Source organism: Scophthalmus maximus, chromosome 3, assembly GCF_022379125.1.
Source record: "Scophthalmus maximus strain ysfricsl-2021 chromosome 3, ASM2237912v1, whole genome shotgun sequence".
Taxonomy (NCBI): Eukaryota; Metazoa; Chordata; class Actinopteri; order Pleuronectiformes; family Scophthalmidae; genus Scophthalmus; species Scophthalmus maximus.
In genome coordinates, this window is record NC_061517.1 from 5,484,404 (window position 1) to 5,503,886 (window position 19,483).

The following is a 19,483-nucleotide window of genomic DNA, read 5'->3' on the forward strand; positions in this document are numbered from 1 at the left end:
AAGAAAAAACCCAGAGTGTTTTGTTTCCTACAAAGAGATAAAATGGTCTCATACTGAGCAAAAGAAGGCGGCGATGACACAAACGACCACTAGGTGGCGACAAACGCCACCTGGAGGAGGAGTGTTTGTACTTCAGTGACACTTCACTGTCCAGGTTTTGAAATACACACCAACCACAAACCAAAGGCCGCACACTCTCACCTGTGACTGATTCAGTTCAGTCACCCTCCACTAAACCCCTTTTCTTTTCTTTTTTTTTACAGTAGACACTTGAACGTGTCACAGTAGGAAAACCTACCCGAGGTGTTTTTAATAGCATTAATGATGGCTCCAGTTCATTCAGGTGATTCATGACAGTTTATAAGTGACCCGGGGGAAAAAAAGCAGCTACATGGAATTCAGCCATGAATTAATTTTATTATTTACACCTGCAGCTTTTCCTGCTGAGACCCGTCCAAATAAAAGTAAAAGCCTGATACTGAATCATCACTGTGACTTGTGAAGTCTATTATTTCTTTTCAGCCATACCATCACCGTACCTGTCAATACAGAAATATTTCCACTGCCATCGGATTGATCGCCATGAAATTTAGTACAAACATACCTGATCTCCAGAGGATGAACCCCAATGCTGTTTGGTGATGACACGCCTTTTTCTCTAGCGCCACCGGCAGGTCAAAGTTCTCTGTCGTGCTGTGAAATAGCTCAACAATTTACTCGGCGGACTGGCACATCATTCGGTGCGGACATTTGTTCTCCCTGTAAATGATTCTGGATAACTATAACCGAGAGACTTGATCAGGTCACTCCCGTTCCAGCCTCTTTACACCGGCTCCCAGCATGTTTTAGAATTCATTCATGATTTGAGTGATTCATTTCAAAGCCTGTCTCCATGTTCTAAATCTGACCTTTTGGTAGCCTATACTCAGCGGCTCGTACCTTGAGATCCTCGGGCAGCGGCCCGCTATCTGTTCCAGAAACCGGGCTGAAAACTGAAGAGGAGAGAGCGTTTGCTGTCAGGGAGCCAAAACTCTGGAACGATCTGCCGCAGGAAATCAGGTTGTTTCCTTCTTAAGACCATACTTTTTATCAGAGAGCATTTCTTGATTTCCTTTGCATTGTCTTTTATGTCCGTTTTAATTGCTGCATTTGAAGCATCTTGATTTCTGAAAATCATTCTATGAACAAAGATAATTGTTATTACTGTCATCGTTATTATAAATGTTCTGGCAATCCCTTTGACTTCCCCTCTAGCACCGCCATGAGTTTGACATTTGTTGTATTGAGTGAAACGTCTGAAAGGACTAATGGATGGTTTGCCACAAAATTTTGCGCCGATATTAAAGGTTCTCAAATAATAAATGAATGGTTCGGTTCCATAAAATGTCAGATTTCAGTTTTCCCAGAGTTGCAAGTGACGTCAGCAAAAGACAGATTCTTCAAAACCCCACAATTTTCATTTTACAACAATATAAAAAGAAGCAAATCATCACATTGTTGAAGAGATGCAACCAGGAAATGACTAGTTGTTGAGTTCATTCCGATGTTTTCGCTTGAAAAGGAAACAATTATAATTGACTATCAAATGGACGATTCATTTTTTGTCAATCAACTCTTCTCAAAAGGAAGAGTTTCAATCGTTCAAACATTTTAATAAATAAAAAACCTAATGTTAAAAAAAGAATGATCCTTTTTATTTCCCTTAAACAACATTACCTCACTTAACATTCAAAAAAAGATGAGGACACACTCAAACCTTTAAGCTGCAGGTGGAGTAAAGAAGAGACCGAGTGAGACGGATTAGTAAGAGATCAGCTGATCCCCGTTTTTAATCCAATAGTTTTGCTTATTATCAAATCTGAATCAGCACACGGCAGCAAACAATCTGTATTTTAGCTGAAATAGCTGCAACACACTGCCACTTCTCATGTTGACAAAAAGTTGGTGCAATGAAATCAGATGTTTTTCAAAGTGTTTATTTTGGCAAGCACCATTCGAAATAGAGCAAATTTGTCATGTGCTTATGTTAATGTGATGGAGAATAAAATGATATACCCATGCAAAAAACTCCCTGTGAAATGTACATACGCATCTTTATTGCAGAAAGGTTAAGTGTCACTGAAATCTTACTGATTTCTTTTTTTTTTTTTCCTATTTTGTAATTTTTTCTTAACATATCTTTTTTAAAACTTGTATTGGCTTATTGTTCTGTTGCCTCCTTGGTGTCACCCTCGTGTTCGTTTGTTTGTTTGTTTGTTTCAGTTTTCGGTCATTTTACCAGCATCGATTAGCTCGTAGAAATTTTCAAGATCATTATACATGGTCGTCTGGAAACGTTTGGCATGTATAAAGTTACATGATTTCCTCCAAAATCATACATCCGTACAAAATCAAAGTGAGTAAAAAAACAACAAAAAAAGAGCAAAAAACCAAGGAGTAAATACAAATCAAACCAAGAGGATCAGAAACAAAAGGAAAAATGTCTCTGTGCATCCTGATATTGAATTGGAAAAATCGTCTCATCATCTTGGATTAGGTTATAAAGCCTGTTTACACTTTTACCCTCCCCCCCTCCCTCCCTCACGTTTCATGTTTGATGTCTTTTAATGCGCTTCTTCGTCCTTACTTTCATCAGTTTCTTTAATTATTGAAAAGGAGCATCTGGCTTCCTTTTGTCGTACGAAACGAGAGGAGAAATCCTCAAGTGTGTCGTGTCTGTTGATGCTCCGGGCATCGCTCAGCTCCTCGCAGGACTCCTGTTGCCTGCATCAGTCTGTATTATTTAATATCAGGTCCAGAAGTCCCTCCACTCATTTCGCATCTGAACTCAAATCAATGAGGTCCGTCCCCGCTGCACGTGCCCCGGTCCGACTCATACGGTGGTGACCCTCATCACCACCTCCCGGTTGGCGGCGGCGCTGATCCGCGGGTCGTTGGGCCTCAGCTGGCTCAGGATGTGCAAGATGGTGTACCCACAGTGGTGGTTCAGAATAGTTCTTAGCCTCCTGCTCTGTCGCCCGCCGCTGCTGCTGGCCAGGCCGTGAGGGTTCCCGCGGGAGCCGCGCGCCCCCGTCTTGCTCGAACTCAACGGGTCGCCCAAGTCCTTCGATTTCTCATAGTTCAGTACTTTCCACTGCTGATTAACAGCCTGCCATCGTTTGAAGATTCGATATACTGATGATCCCTCGTGGATGATTAGGCCTGGGCAGTGGGTGGGGGGGGGGGGGGGGGGGGAGAAGAGGAAACAGGGTGAAGGACAGCGCATGAAAGCTGATGTATTCCCACCGCCTTACATCAAATGTTATGCTAAAAGGGCCCACGAGCTGCAATCGGCATCGTAGGTAGGAACCCTTCCATCTCGCCGGTGGATGAGAATAAACATTTGGCAATAATCACCGTGCACAAATCTGATGCCATCTGTTCTCCGTGTTGCCGTACACGGGCAACTCACAATTACTCGGTAACAGTCAACCACGTTGCTCCTGAATAGACAGAACCGTTTGTTCTCTGCGGTATCATCAAAATGTGTTTGGCCTACCTATGCACCATCTGCTTATTCCGTTTTTAGTTTCTTTAATTTTGTATGACCTTTAACAACAGAATATGAACTGAATACATGTTTTTGTCACCATGTTAGTTTGTCCGTGCATAATGCAACTAATGTTTATTAATACTTTTGTTGTTGTTGTTGTTGTTGTTCCCAGGCACATCTTCGCTGCTCCTCTTGTTACATAATGCATCTCTCCATGCTCATGTCACCTATGTGCATTTTCTCCTCGCGATGTTCTTATACAACCTGTCTATGGCTGCCACTGCTAAGGATATTCATAATGCTGCCGTTTGATTTTAGTGTTTGTATGTGTCGGTGTCCGTCCTCCTTTTACCTATGCAGACGATGTCCATGAAGCCGTACATGCCGTAGCAGATTTGGAAGAGCAGGTCCTGGCGCTGCCACTTGGCAGAGGGGCTGAGGGAGGACCAGATGAGCCAGGAGATGCTGGCGATGAGGAACAGGGATCCCAGGATGATGGCGGCTATCTGCACCTTCTCAATCACCGTGAGAGAGATGGCCTGCCACTGGAAAGGAGGAGGAAAGAAAAATAAGGGGTGGATGACGTGCTCGGATCCCTTACTTAGGTAAAAAGTCCCAATACAAACCAACTCATTCATAATAAAGTATTCCTGCTTTCTGCTTACGTCCCAGTTCAAGTTGGTTCTTTGCTTACATTGTTTTTGTCTTCTTTAATAGCTTTCAAACTGCCCAACTGCCCCTTACCCAACACTAGAGCTGCAACAGTGAATCAATTGATCGATTAGTAATCGATTTCTAAATTAATCGCCAACTTTTTTGATAATCGATTAATCGGTTTAAGTAGTTTTTATGGCAAAATTCTCAGATTTCAGCTTCTTAAATGTGAATAATTTCTGGTTTCTTTGCTCCACTATGAAACTAAACTAAACATCTTTGGTGTGTGGACAAAACAAAACATCATATTGTATTTGGGAAACACAATCGACATTTTATGGACCAAACAACGAACCGATTAATCGATTATGAAAATAATCATTAGTTGCAGCCCTCACCCAAAATGCATGCTAACTTTTCTTTGTTTACATATAGTGTATGAGGCAAAGCTGTCTTGTTTTTATTCTTGTGGTTCTTTAAGAGAAATTATTATAAATGATATAGCATAAAGCTGCAAGAAACTCAAAATATAGCTGTTTTTTAAAATGAACAAATCTAAAGTGATAGTAAGTCAAAATATTAATATGGAACAGTTTATGTTTCCCAAAAATATTGTTACACCAATTCTTTTTTAAAGACCATTTATATGAAATGAAAGTCAACTTGTGCCTGTAAACGATTCTTGATATGTTTTTCTCCGCTTGTCTGTACAAGGTTTATAAATAATGTTGTGTTACTATGTATTCACAGACAATTTTGAATCCTTAAAGTCGCTCGAGCGAGTGAGTGAGTGAGTGCGAGTGCGAGTGCGTGTAAGTTCCAGATGAGCTCCGAAGCCGGCAGTGCATTTTCATTGGATGCAAAATTAGAGTGTGTGATGTATCATCAAACATTTTAAAACATTAAACAAGAAGAGACAGAGATTTTTATGTAAAATAAACTATGATATTGTTTTTTAAAAATATTTTTATATTGTTATATATTTGGCAAATAACTACGATAAATAATAATGTAAAAAGAAGAAATAAAAGAATGAATAATCAATACATTTCTATTATTATCATTAATAATAGATTTTTTTTTTCATTGAACTGATTTACAGTTTTATTATACAGTGAGATAGTAAAAACCAATGCATCAATGTGTAAGAAGCATTTTATACCGTTATCTGTGCTGAGGGTGAAGGGTAGTTTGATTAAGTGGTCAAAGGTCACAAGGTTAAATCGGAAGTGGGTGGTGAGATGATTAATGGGAGAGGGAAAAATGAAACGTTATTACAAAAGTTTGAGTTTTTGGACTTTTTTGGACTTTTTTCTCAAGTCTTGATTCTCGGTGAAATATTGTGGATAATTTAACCTCGTTGGGCCTTAAACTGTAACTTTAATGAAAGCATCAGAGCAGAATTGTCTCCCATTAACATCTGAAACACAACCACGGTCCTCAAAATGGCATTTTTTTAGGTCATAGGTCAAACGGACTGGTTTTAAATCTTAAAATTAAAAGTAACCGAAAAGCTTCAGTAAATCTGTCGGAACTCTACTTTGGTTGACTAAAAGTTCTCATTCACTTTCCACCACGTTGTATCTCACCAGAGAAATCTACAAATGTATGAGTACATGATGAATTATTACACACACAAATCAGTTCGTCAGACAAAGAAAAACAAAGGCGCGCACACCAACACATTCATGGCACCTTCTCAATAGGTTCCGGGGGCCGTTGGCTGCCTGTGCGAAGGAGGGCAGACGGACGATGACGCAGTGGCAGAAATGTGTCAGCACAATATGGCAAACGGTCCTCAACAACACAGCGACGGCCCGAGGTTTGTTCCCAGCGCAGAGTCATGGGTCTGATAAGGCGGCATTTGTGCGTTGTGACGAAAAGTTCCCTCTTGTCTCCGTGCGAGAAAGATCTCCCTGTCTGATTCGCCCATGAGCTCAAACAAAACAAGAACAACAGCAACACGGCACTGAGCAGAACATTTGTGTTGGCCTGCATGTCCAGAAAGAGCGCGCCGTTTTTTGTCTTGTTGATTTTCAAAAATGTCATTGATCACATTTGAGGCCTTACGCTCAAACTCCTCTCAGAATTATTGGCCGAGATTCCGTGGACGGAGCCCTGCCAGTTCTCACCTCGTGACACAAAGGGTGACCGAGCGTCTGCCGTCAGAGCCCCCACATTGTGGAACTCGCTGCCCATCGAACGGAGAGGACGGAGTGAGTCTCTCGCTTTCTTTTGAATCCCTCCTTGAAAAAGCTTTCCTCGGTCAATCAAACATCATTCATATTGCACCTTTCGAACGAATCGATCACGCAATTCAAGGTGATTGACAAAACACGGAGTGGTGAAAATGAAGCAAATATCGGATTTGGAGACTACAAATGGTTCACGTTGACTTTTATTTACACCGATTAATCAAATGTATGTATTTATATGATGACATCTGTGTTATTGTTCTGTTTTCTCTGCTCGGGTTCCATTCTTTTACTCTCATTCTATCAACCTGTCAGGTGTTACTTCTTCCTTGTACAGCACTTGGTAACACTCTTACGAAAACCGCTGTATAGATAAAGTTTATTATTATGATTGTTAATACTTCCCCCAAGGAGGTTATGTTTTCACCCTGTCCATTGGTTTGTCTGTTTGTCTGTTTGTTTGTTTATTTGTTTGTTTGTTCACAGGATTACGCAAAAACTCCGTTACGGATTTCCAGGAAACTTGGTGGAAGGATGGGCCAAGAAAGAATCCATTTCATTTTGAGAAGGCTCCAGACAAAGTGGAGGATCCAGGATTTAAAAAAAACCATTTTCTTTATCCTGAGATAGGGTGTTTTTTTGTTTTTTTTTGTCATTTTCATAGATTTTCCAGAGAATCATTCATGGATTTCGATGATCTTGATGATGGCAACTGATATCTCATCAACAAGGGGCCCCCACTGACACCTCCCTTCCTTCCCCGTGGACATAACACGTCATATTAACGTAATCCACCACACACACATTTAGCCATCTGTGACCCCGATATTTATGGTAAATTTACTGTAAATAGTGGGAATTTTATTTCATTTGATCTTATTTTATTCTATTTTATTTTATTTTATTCTATATTCTTTTTACTAATTCTGTGTATATATGTTGACTGCTAAATGCACCTTAATAACACCAAAGAAAAATTCCTCATTTGTAACCTGTTACTTACCTGGCAATATAACTGATTCTGATTCTGATCTGTGCGTGTGTGCAATGTGGTGTGGATCCAAAAAAAAAATCTGGATGTAGCAGATTTAAATTTGGATTCATTAGGGGACTGTTGGGACCTGGCGTTAGGTATGCACTCTAATGAGTGACATTCTATTACTGCTATTATTATCAATATCAATATCTTATCAAACTATATTTATTCTGAATCCCATTCAGAAAGCATGTTGGAAGTGTTTTCTGTTTGAAAGCCGTGTGAGTCAGATTCATCTGGACGGGCTCAGTAGAAATGCTGCAGGCCATGTTTTCCCAAAGATGTTTTTTTGTGTTTTTTTGCTGTTTATGTTTTATGCCTGGTGCGGCTTCCCTGCGTGTTACCTGCAGAGGGTTCTTGGTGCTGATGGCCAGGACCTGGTACTTGAAGTAGCAGAGCTCGCAGCTCCAGGAGCCTCTCTCGCTGATCCAGCGGATGAGGCAGGGCTGGTGGGTGCAGCGCACCGAGCCGTCGCAGCGGCAGGGGCTCAACAGCTCGCCCTGCAGGACAGACGACGGGGAAACACAGCAAGATGGATTCAGTGGGAAACACTCAAGATGCTGTTAGAATATTTCAAATGGATTCTGAGCTAATTTCCACGAGCGACATATGTGGATCATAATCACTCAGAGAGCTGAAGGTAAGAATGCAAAAGAGTTTATCATTCATGCTGCTTTGGTTCAAATTCAAATTCATGGACTGGATGCCAATTATGGTAATGGGAGAAAAGAGAGAGAGATGTTTCAGTTTTTAAAAAAAGAAAAAAAAGAAGGACCTTCCACGGTGTTATTGGTCTCATGAGGAGAAATCACAGAATGTTGGCGTAATGAAAGTAAACAACGATTAATATTTATATTGTTGCTCTTCACATGTCAGTGCTGTTGGCGATGATGCTGGTCACATGCTACGAGTGCACGAGCAGATCGGCAGGTAGGCCAACCAATCAGGTCGTCCAGGACTAATGGAATAACTGGATGAGCCTCTTACAGCCCAATGACAGGTTTCATTTTATTTTATTCTATTTTTTTAATCAGGATGCAAAGGTGATTTCAAGATGATTTCAAGAGACATAGAAACAAGTCTTCTGAAATGTCCCCTATTCTTCCTTTTAAGGGAGTTTAGTTTTACGAGGAAAGTGAACGCTGTAAATGTAGTCATTGTTTTGTGTTAGAATTTAATCCCACTGCAGTTCTCTTCATTTGAAAATCCTGCTCTTCCCAAACAAGTCAAACTAATATTTATTATATTATTATAACCCCCCCTCACCCCTCGTTTTTTTTCTGACCTCCCCTCCCACGCCCGATCATTTTCACACAGTCCCTAAGAGACAGGTGCATGTTGCTTTGGGGGCCACTGTCTCTTCAGTGCCACTGCAGCACCTGAAGCCTGTTGGCACGTTGGTCACATTTCAGGATGACCACATTTCAGGCTGTCACCGCCATTCAACGTCAAACATCCACCTCGAAAATCAGCTTTGCACGCTTTGCACGAGAAACCTCATTTCAACTTCGTGGAAAGCAAAAAAAAAAACAAAACTTAAAAAGCACTCCATTGAATGAAAAACAACATCGGCGGAGTTTTGTAAACCAGTGACTGGGCACAGCTTGATGCGAGGCCCAGTTGGCGAAGCTGGGGCATGTTAGCCGTCGGCAGCGACAGCAGGGAGCGAGCGGTGAGGCTTTCAAGGGCAGGCAGGTGAAGGAGAGAAGAGCTGCTGAAGCCTGACGGCGATTCGCACGAGCGCTGAGTAAAACGCACAACAAAAACGTTCGCCCCTGAGATTACAGAAAGGTCTGGAAGACATCAAACATTCACAACGGTTATCAGGTAGGTGGAAGAGTTCACGTCGGTGCATTTGACTTCAAAAGTTGTGATTTTGAAAAGCTAAAACTGGTCCGAGATATAGAATAGGGACTAAATTCCCCTAATGAAAAATGTCTGTATCGTAGACTGTATATAAAGATGAACGAAGTTCGGAAAATGGAGCCGATTTAAGTTCCTGACGCCTGTATTCTCTCGATTGACCAGCAGGGGGGGGCGACTTCACTGGTTACAAAAAAGAAGTCTGTTTCTATAGACGTCTATGAGAAACTGACTCTACTTCTCACTTGACTAATAACGTCCGTACGAACTCCTGAGGAGTCTAAGTCTTCTCTCGTGCGGCATGATGTTCATTTTTGGATAAAGCACGGTGTGCAATAGTGCATGGATACAGCGTGATTGACAGCTAGTACCGTCCAATCGGTGCACGGGTGCAGGTGTAGGTGGCCGCGCAGTGGACCCCACCGTCCTCGCAATTGGTAACTTCCAAAAACACCAAGATGGCGCCGGTCAAAATGCTGTATGCTGTGAAATGTGCCGCTACATCCAGAGGAGATGGTTACTTTAGTTCAGCGTGAGCACTGGAAGCAGCGGGGAGGACCAGCTACAGTTAGCCTAGCGCCACCTCTGAAGCTCACTGACACCTCATTCGTTTGAAAGGACTTCAGGCAGCCGCTGCTCGTAGCCAAGAACTGGTCTGGCATAAGCCCACAAATCACTGCTTTTGCACCTATCGAGTGAATAATCTCAGTATCAGAAGGTTAAGAGACATTAATCGGCTGGTTTTTTGGCGACGGGCAAACTGTTTACCCCTGTTTCTGGTCTCAATGCTGCACTAAGATTAACTCATTATCTCCTGGCTGCAGACATCGTATTATCTAAATGTGCAAGAAAGCAAATAATGTCTTTACCAAAAACCTTTCCTGAACCCCTATACTGTACATGTCAAGGTAACAAATGGATGAAACGGTGTAATTGTTACTGGAAACAAAGACATTGCCCGACACAGATTATTACCATGGACCAGATTAACGTCCTGAGGGGCCCCAGGTGGAACATTGTGTCGCTGGGCTCCTCTTTTACGGGATTTAGTGGCATTCAGGCCATTTGTAAAAAATGTGACAGAGCGGAAGAGCCTCTTTGGAGCCAGGGTTTTGTTTTGTCTCTTCTGGGTTCTGGAGAAACATGGCGGACTGCGCCTAGATACAAAGGGCTCATTCTCAGGTAATGAGAACACAATTATTCTTGGTCTCAGGTGACTATACAATAATGAAAACATAATAACTAATTTTCTGATCTGATCCCTAAAATACTGGGCCTCTGAACCCCTGATTTGGGGGATAATGACGGACATTTCCCACTGTTGCCTGACACTTTGTACACGGAACAACCAAGTTGAATAGATAATGAAAATAATTGGCCGATTTGAGTTCTTATATGATGGAATATTATGTCACAGGAGGTTTTCTGGGCGCTAATTACTCGAAACACAGCATATGAAAATGATCAGAGGGGCGATGCATACCCTGTGCACATGTTGTAAATAAGCTACTATGTACACACTATATATTACATATATATATATTTGCCCAGCCACAGTTACAAAATGATATGAATTTTTGTTTCACAAGACGAACGATCTCTAACCTAAAGAGTTCTGCGCCATTGCTTCTTTGCGGAGCTGCGCCTCTCATACATTTCTCAGCAGAAGAGCAGGTTCAACTGATGTTGTATCAAAGTGACTGTGCAAACAATTTACTGCCGTTAAAAAGAGAACTTAGTTTTGAATTATGTAGTTCTTCTTTGAATTGGTGGTAATCAAATTCAATGAAAAAAAAAGTAGGTTAAAATCCTCGATGATGATCAACATCGGCACTCTTCAAGATCTCTCTTCGTGAATGGTGACTCAGAAATATGAATCACAGCGTTTACAGTAACTTTCCACGGAACTACCAGTACGGTGTCTATGCACCGGAGAACTGCGTAGACGCAAATAATGCTTCATTTTTTTTTTTTTTTCTGTCCATCTGCACTGTGTCATTCCCCCATCTGGCTCATTTGACCTTCCCACTTATAATAAAAGACTTCAAGTGTCCCAGTGCATAAAAGACTGAGTTTGGCAGATGAGCCACATGCCACTCATAAACTTTAAAATAACTCGCCTGCTGACATTATAAAGACAACAACGAGAAGGTCAGAGGGATATGAGGAACTAAATAAGAACAACATAAAAGCAAACATTTCTAAAATGTCACGCTTTACCATTGAGGTGTGTGTGTGTGTGTGTGTGTGTGTGTGTGTGTGTGTGTGTGTGTGTGTGTGTGTGTGTGTGTGTGTGTGTGTGTGTGTGTGTGTGTGTGTGTGTGTGTGTGTGTGTGTGTGTGTGTGTGTGTGTGTGTGTGTGTGTGTGTGCGTGTGTGTGTGTGTGTGAGATGAAGATGGTAAAGTCATTGCCATGATCAACTCGAAACGTTTTAAAAGCTGTGGCTATAGTTTTAAACCGTCGGCTTGAAAAGAGGCTGTTTCAAGCGTGTGAAACGTGTGATGAGCAACAATTTATTTATGTCTCATCCGTAGTCAAAATCAAGAGGCGGCCTTTTCCTGGAGCTCCCCCATTTATGATGAATAAGAGAATATATTTCAGACCCACATGGCACCCAAAGGGATTTTCTCTGCATATTCATGCAATTAACGCTCATAAGTAATACGTACATGCAAACGCTTATGATGTTTGCATTCACGGTTCTTCCAAAAATGTCTCCTGAGTTCATCGCAAAGTAAGGTTTGGAGAGTCGTACTCTTAGGGAGAGTTGTTTGATGTTGAAAAAAATAGATCACAGGACGCACATGAGTGAAGTATAGCTTTAGGAAACTGGACCGAAAGTGTGAAGGTTGTTTTTGATTTGTCCTGATGAATCTTAAATGACGGAAAGTACAAATGCTCTTAGGTGAGACCTTGGTTCTGCAGAACAACCTTGGTGGTAAATAAGCCTCGTTTTGAGCTCAATACAATCGTTGTACAAAGTTAAGGCCTGAGAGTTTTTCTCAGCACTAACAGAAGCAAAAACACAACATTTACTACCAGAACAAATACAACAACAACGACAACAACAACAACAACAACAACGACATGAGCCAGTTCAGGACAAAGAAATTAACATTCAAGTGGGAAAAGCCCTCTGGTGGCCATAATCATTATGACGGCGGTAAAGGAAGAAGTAAAGTTACGTTAAATGACCGAGTCCTCACACAGAAGATTGAACTTTAAGGGAGCCAGTGTTTTTAAATTGCCCTATTGTAACCATGACGACAAAGGACCTTTACCCTTAACAAAATGGTCACTTTAATCCAAAGCGAGTTGTTTTTTTTAATCTTAACTAATACTTATTTTTCCCTAAAAGCCCCAGTGTGTAATTTTCTGGCGACATCTGGTGGTAAAGTTGCAAACCGCAACCGACTGAGCAACCGACAGGGGACACTTTATGGCGGCGCACCGCTGACTCCATTTCCAGTTTCCTGCAGCGCAGAAAATTCAACGCGAATGCGACGTATTCTGGACCGTGGTGTGCAACAACCGTGATCAACACGACGTAGCAAACATGGCGACTCACACGGAGGTCGGATCCACCTCATGTAACTATATTTATTTATTTATATTTATATTATACATATATGAACACACAGTTATGGACAATATATTCAATTTCTGTGAATACGTTCTTCTAAATATTACACACTGTAGCTTTGACCTTAACAAAATGCTCACTTTAATCCAAAGCAAGTTGGTTTTCTCACCTTAACCAAGTACTTATTTGACCCGTAGCCAAAGATGTTGCTTTTCAAATTTCATTTTTTTCAATGTGTTTTGATTGAAAGAGACATAGACACATATATTGAGGAATTTGGCGAGAACGTTAAGATGACAGAATATAAGAATAAATTAAGATGTATACTTTTTCATGTCATCTCAGGACACCCCCTTCCCTCCAGAGTTCATTCAGAAGAAGCCAGACCCATTCCACTCCGATGGAAGTTGCTGTTTCTCTAACCAAGTCATTTTTTGTGCCTAAAACCCACAAACGCAAACCTTCACCACATCATAAAAAAAGATTTATTTTCCGTTGTCGGTTCTGGCAGGCAGAGACAAAGGATGTAATCCAGCCGACAGCGGCGTCAGATCATAAAACACTCGTGTACGTGTGGTTCCGTTGGGGGGGGGGGCATAGGCGAAGAACGTTATTTTGTCGTGTAATTTAGAGGCAATGTGTATTTACGGACAAAACACCGGAGCTCTTCTGTGGCTCAGAGCAACAAAACAAAAAAATGAAAATACAATCTGTCTTTGGAAACACTCGTCACTCGATAGTTGATACGTTCATCTGTGGTTTCGAGACAAAAGCACAATATCCAGAGACGTATTTTAAGACGAGAGGACACGGTCCATTTAAAGATAAACGTGAAAGGCTGCTCTCCACTTCTACAGACACACACTGGTCCGATCTGGCACGGGTTTGTCCCTCCGGGCCCCTTCACAGAGCACGAAGGTGTTAATTTGATGTGTCACTTCTACAGTATGACTAAGACCATGGTCTTGCTCCTCAGCTGTAACCTTTAGACAATTTTTTTTTAAGTGGCGCCACCTCTACCACCAGCTCCACCTCCATCACCACCACCATGCGCTCCTTACTCCAACGGGCCAGCGTTTCCTTGCCAACCTCACACCGCCGCCCTGCCTCCGGCAGGCCCCATCGTACACTGCTTGCTGTGGAACAACGCTAAGTGGAATCAGTGGCCCGGGCCGCTGTGCCACGGAACACTCTGACGCCTTTGACGGACACTTAACAAGGACTCATACTCTGCGCGGCCCACAGAGCGAGGTGAGATTATGTCTGCAGGTAATTGGCCCGCTGACAGCGACATGACCCCGGCCCCTGTTGTGACCCGCTTGAATAATGAAATAACTATAGAAATGGCAAGCGTGCTGCCGAGGAGGTGTGAAGGCACCGTTTCTTTTGTCCGGCGCGAGGAAGAGTGAGCGGATGGCGGCGGCGGAGTCTCAGGGCTTTTCCCCCATCGGTGCCTTTGTTTGCCTGCTCTTTGTCTGTGTAGCTAAAAGAGGCGGCTCAGAGCCATGTTGCCTCGATGAGTCACCTTGCCGAAGAGTCCAAAGCCCCAAACATCAGCCTTTTTCATCAAACGGGAGATGCTTGAGTGGGCAAGACAGCAGCCTGGGTTCGATCCCTGTCCGTAAACACCAAGTGCGGCCTCCAATCTTAAAAACGAGCCTGCACTGATTTACAAGCCGTCCCAGGCTTCGTGGCTCTGTAGTGTACTATGTCTCACAATGGCAGCTCCAAGGCAGATGTCATAAATTAGCACATGGGCAGTAATAACACTATACGCCCATCGTAGGGAAGTGACTGAATGGTAATATCCATCTGTGCTCCAACAGGGTTTTACAGTGTTTCTAATTATCTCAGGCTTCGGGACGGAACCTGCCGAGCCAGGCGGCACAGGTTTCTGCACATCTGGTGAGGCCGACGTCTTGGCCACGGACCAAAGAGATGCACTACTTATAGTTTTTCATTTCGGGCTCCCGGAAAAAAACCCCAAACATGAAACACAGCGCGAGAGAGAGAGAGAGAGAGAGATGGGAGAGAATAGATATGGAGGGAAAAGAAATGGATGACAAATGGATCTAAAGGGTCACCGATCACCACAGTCTTGGCGAGGAACAGCGATCGTCAAAAGATCAGCAGCATGGTCGTCCTGTTCTGTGACACAGTGACGGACAGTCGATTCTACATTTCCAGAAACAAAAGGACTGTGACTCAAGCACATTCGCTCCCTTCTCCCACTGTATTTGTCATCATCCCGCAGACCTAATTGGCCAACTTTTCTTTGTTGCTATGCTGGCCGGATCTCAGATGTGTGGGGAACCGCGTGCCCCTCTCTCCCGCCAGCCATGAGCTTAGATTGTGAAAAAAACAAGTGTCACTGAGCGGTGTCATCTTCACTGGACAATTTGTTTTGTTTTATTAAAAAAGGACAATATTTGCCTCAAGGGTGTGAGGATAGAAGGCATCACATGCGGATCGGAACATGCTTGGTGCTTTTTGGGCTATAGACGAATTCATCTGGCTTGACAATTTGTTTTACATTATTGTCAGAAAGCCATATAGGCCTATAATCCTTGATTGTTGTTTTTTTTTTTTTTACATTATTGTCAGAAAGCCATATAGGCTCATAATCTTTGACTGTCTTTTTTATTTTTTTAGGGAGGATGGTGGGTGGGAGGAAGAGGACAGGACGGTTGTAGTACAGAGAGCCAGCCTTTGTGATTTGCTGTGTAACAACCCCCCCCCCCCCAAAAAAAAAAATCAAAATCAAAATGGCAGATTACAGTGAAGAATGAAAATGAAACCCCCCATTATCCTTAACTGATCTGGAATCTCTCACGCATGGACCACAGAGGCTCCGTGGCGCTGAGCTCCGAAATGCGAGGAACGACAACATGCTGTCTGTCTTCCTCTGTGTCTGCCTGTCTGCCTGTCTGTCTGTCTGTCTGTCTGCCTGCCTGTCTGCCTGCCTGTCTGTCTGCCATCCAGCACAGGACGTGGCAGCGGCGCGAGGGGGGGGGCACGGGCACCCGGGAGGCTCCGTACCTGCTCTGGGCCCTGGAAGCAGATCCGGCACTGGGGGGTCCGCAGGCTGCTGGCGGTGCTGGCCAGCGACACGGCGTCCAGGCCCACCGGCAGCTTGGGCTCCTTGTCCTCGAACGCCAGGCTGCGGGGCCGCGGGTCGCTGCCGTAGTACTCCTCGTCGTCGTCCCGCGGGCGGCAGTCGACGAACGGCGGCCAGCCGCAGCCGCCCATCCCCAGGCCGCGCATGGCGGCGGCGGAGCGTCGATCTGCGTCCGGGCCGGGCTGTCTCGAATCGGACCGCATGAACACCAGCACTTTCAGCTCATTGAAAAACATGCGGATCCGATACTTGAACATGTTTGGCTGTACACGAAGTATCCGCCAGAATGGAATCAATAAAACCACTGTTATTATTGTTATTATTATTATTATTATTGTTATTGTTGTTGTTGTTATTGTTGTGGCTGTCATTCATTCACCGGCCGTGTTCATTGTTCGTTGTAGTATCTGCTGTAATACCATAACTGGCCTATTAATTGGGAATCCGGAAAAACAGGCTCTCGCCCCACTGATGGCATGTGTGTGTGTGTGTGTGTGTGCGCGCCTAAGCCAATGCGGATGAAAGATTTTTCCTCTCGACTGGCCGACACACTCCTTCAATATTCACCACTCAAACAAACTCGAGATGCATCTTCCATCGCATCGCATCGCATCCCCCCCCCCCACCACCACCCCCACCTCCCCTCCTCCCCGGGGGGAAAAAAAACAAAAAACAACCCCCCCCCGCCCGCGCCATCAACGACTGGTGCTGTTTCTCGGGGGTCTCCACGGTCCATCTTCCTCCAGACAAAACTCTCTCTGGTTTTTTTTCTTGTTGTTGTTTGTTTTTGTCAAGATGCACCGGGCTTGCAGCCACACGAGAAGAAAAAACAAAAAGAAACAGAAAAAGAAGACGAAAGCCTCGGCTACATGTTCTTCTCGCTACCCGAAGCAGAAGAGCGCGAGAGGGTGGACGAGGGGAAGCGCGAGCAGCGCGCAGCCGGCGAACAGGCGATGGGCTGGGGGAGACAACGACGCGCCGTCCACACTGTCACACCTGGGACGCGTGTCCACGGTCATAATCCAGAAAGAGGGAGAGGACACGGAAGGTGTCGATCTAGAACGCGCTCATCCAATATGTGTCCGTGTGATTCTCCTGCCTCCTCCCTTCTCGTCGTCCCTCCTCCGTGCAGCATCCGCGGGAGTCAGATCACCATGGTGCCGTCGACTTCATCTCTCCGCTCCGCGAGCGCATTCGCGCCACTCGGAGACCCGACGGTCCGCGGGAACGACGCGGTCCCTTTTCATTTGCATGCCCGTCGCTCTTCCCTTCTGTTCAGAAGCCTGCAAGCCGGGAACGCGCCGGCGGCACAGACGCAGCCGAGAGCCCCACGTTTGCTCGCTCGATGTCCATCAGCATTTCGATGCGAGCTCCCGAAAAATAAAAAAATGAAAAAATAAAAAATATATATATATATATATATACCCGGGCAGAAAAATGTCAAAGAGGGACAGAAACAACTGGAGGCTCCCTGCGATTGTTTCCAATTAGAGGGGAGGACGCGTGGAGACGTCTCTTCGCAACGCGAGGGGCAATTACGCAGCAGTGATGGTATCGATTATTGAAATCGGATAGATGGTGCTGATGATGCTGCTGGCGATGAATTCTCCTCCTCGAAATGGTCGGCTTGGAGATTGAACCAACGCAGCAGCCACTTCCGGAATAGATAGAGGTGGGGGGGGGGGGGGGGGAGAGAGAGAGAGAGAGAGAGGAAAGGAAGAAAGAAAAATGAAAAACCCTGACCGTCATCCGGTAAACAAGCAGCTAGTATTATTTTGTCTCCCCCCCTCCGGTCATCCATCCCTCTCCGGTGGACACGGTGTCCGTCTCCCCGGGATCCCAGCAGCTCCGGCGGCTTTGTTATTGACCAGGCGTCGCTGTCCAGGGTGCTGATCTCCCCCCTGTGATGACGCGTGGGCTGCGGCCACATGCACGAGCAGGCCCGCGAAGTACGAACCGGACCTGGAGCCCAACACCGTGTGTGTGTGTGTGTGTGTGTGTGTGTGTGTGTGTGTATGACTTCCTCAAGTCCCCATAAGATCAATCATTACATTTTAAGTTGAAGACATGTTTTAAGGTGTGAGTGTGTGTGCGTGTGTGTGTGTGTGTGTGTGTGTGTGTGTGTGTGTGTGTGTGTGAGAGAGAGAGTGTGTTTGTGTGTTACTTAAATATTACTTTTGTCGTCTTCCTTATGTGGACACAAAAAGCAAGTCCCCACGAGGTGATGAATCAATACATACTGTAAATCATCATACAGTTTAAGTTGAAGAAGTTTCAAGGTGTGTGAGTGTGTGTGTGTGTGTGTGTGTGTGTGTGTTATGTTGTATGGACCTAAATATGTTCACTCAGTTACATTAGGGGGACTTGACTTCCTCATGGGGACATATAGAGCAAGTCCCCATAAGATAAATCATTACATTTGAAGGTGAAGACATGTTTTAAGGTGTGTGCGTGTGTGTGTGTGTGTGCGCGCGTGCGTGCGTGTGTGTTCTTAAAGCAACACACACAGGCCCAACATGGCAATAAGTCATTACATGAAGAGTCCTAGTTATGACTTATGAATCTGTCACATTATGTGCAGGTAACTTACAACTGTACTTACAGTAGGTAAAACCGACTCAGTCCAATCCGACAGTCCTGAAATTAATATTTCATGAAAGTTTAAAAATATTTTTTGTTGTCATCGTTGAGATGTTGATTCAACTGTATGTTCATTTTAGAATACGTAGTTTGTTGTGATCAGAAATAGTACGGCATAACACTCACAGGTGGTTTTATAATATTTTGTTCATTCCATTTATATCAATATCATATCAATGTCATTTATTTAACAGCTTTTAGTTACTTTGCAGATCAAGATTTTATTTGCAAATCATGTAATTCTGAAACAGAAAGGATCGTGAATTAAACCCTCTCAAACAGAAGTTGACGGCAACCAGCTACAATAACAAAATGAAATTTACACATTAACGCGTTGCCAACAATATAATATATGATGATAATAATATTCACAGGAGACATTTTGAGTCATGATAAAAACTTCTACTCGTGATACTTGGCTCAACATTAAAACCTTTCCACTGTAGTACTGCTGCTTTTAAAAGACGTGAATACTCCGTTCACCACTGCCCGTATTGGATCAGTACTTGGTGTCAGCCGAGGGCCAGAGTTGAGTCATCCGGAACTCTCCCTGGAGCTTCAACACGTGCCCCACAAACTCCTCCATGTCCAGGTTCCTGCAGCCGCAGGCGATGCTGCAAACAGCAGAGGAGGAAACCGGCCCCGGCGCCGTTCATCAGCAAAGGCGAGACAAGGTAATTAGGGAAGCAACACGGGCAAAGGTCCAGAGGTCACTTCAATCTGCAGTTTGTGGAGACGCAGCGGCCTCGCCGCCTCCCCGTCTCACACTCGCACTCTCTCACGCTCCCTCGTTCTCCTCCACGGCAGCTCGCTCCCACAGAACATCCCCCCGTTGCCACTGCTCTCCATTGATTTTTTTTC

General features: G+C 44.1%; 1 protein-coding gene and 1 long non-coding RNA gene across 2 annotated transcripts; one reads left to right on the top strand and one right to left on the bottom strand.

The window, feature by feature from the left end:
- Nucleotides 1-19: 19 nt before the first annotated feature.
- On the top strand, nt 20-10,863 carry LOC118316582. The gene is made up of 6 exons (XR_004795225.2): nt 20-1,059; nt 3,893-4,137; nt 5,893-6,008; nt 6,274-6,402; nt 6,868-8,057; nt 8,294-10,863. It is a non-coding gene; the product is annotated as an uncharacterized LOC118316582 (long non-coding RNA).
- march9 (membrane-associated ring finger (C3HC4) 9) lies at nt 1,801-16,597 on the bottom strand. The gene is made up of 4 exons (XM_035644531.2): nt 15,904-16,597; nt 7,762-7,917; nt 3,885-4,077; nt 1,801-3,201 (listed from the first exon to the last, which is right to left on the bottom strand). Exons 1-4 carry the CDS (start codon nt 16,351-16,353, stop codon nt 2,873-2,875), a joined length of 1,128 nt encoding a protein of 375 aa, XP_035500424.1. The 5' UTR covers nt 16,354-16,597; the 3' UTR covers nt 1,801-2,872.
- Between the last annotated feature and the right edge of the window lie 2,886 nt (nt 16,598-19,483).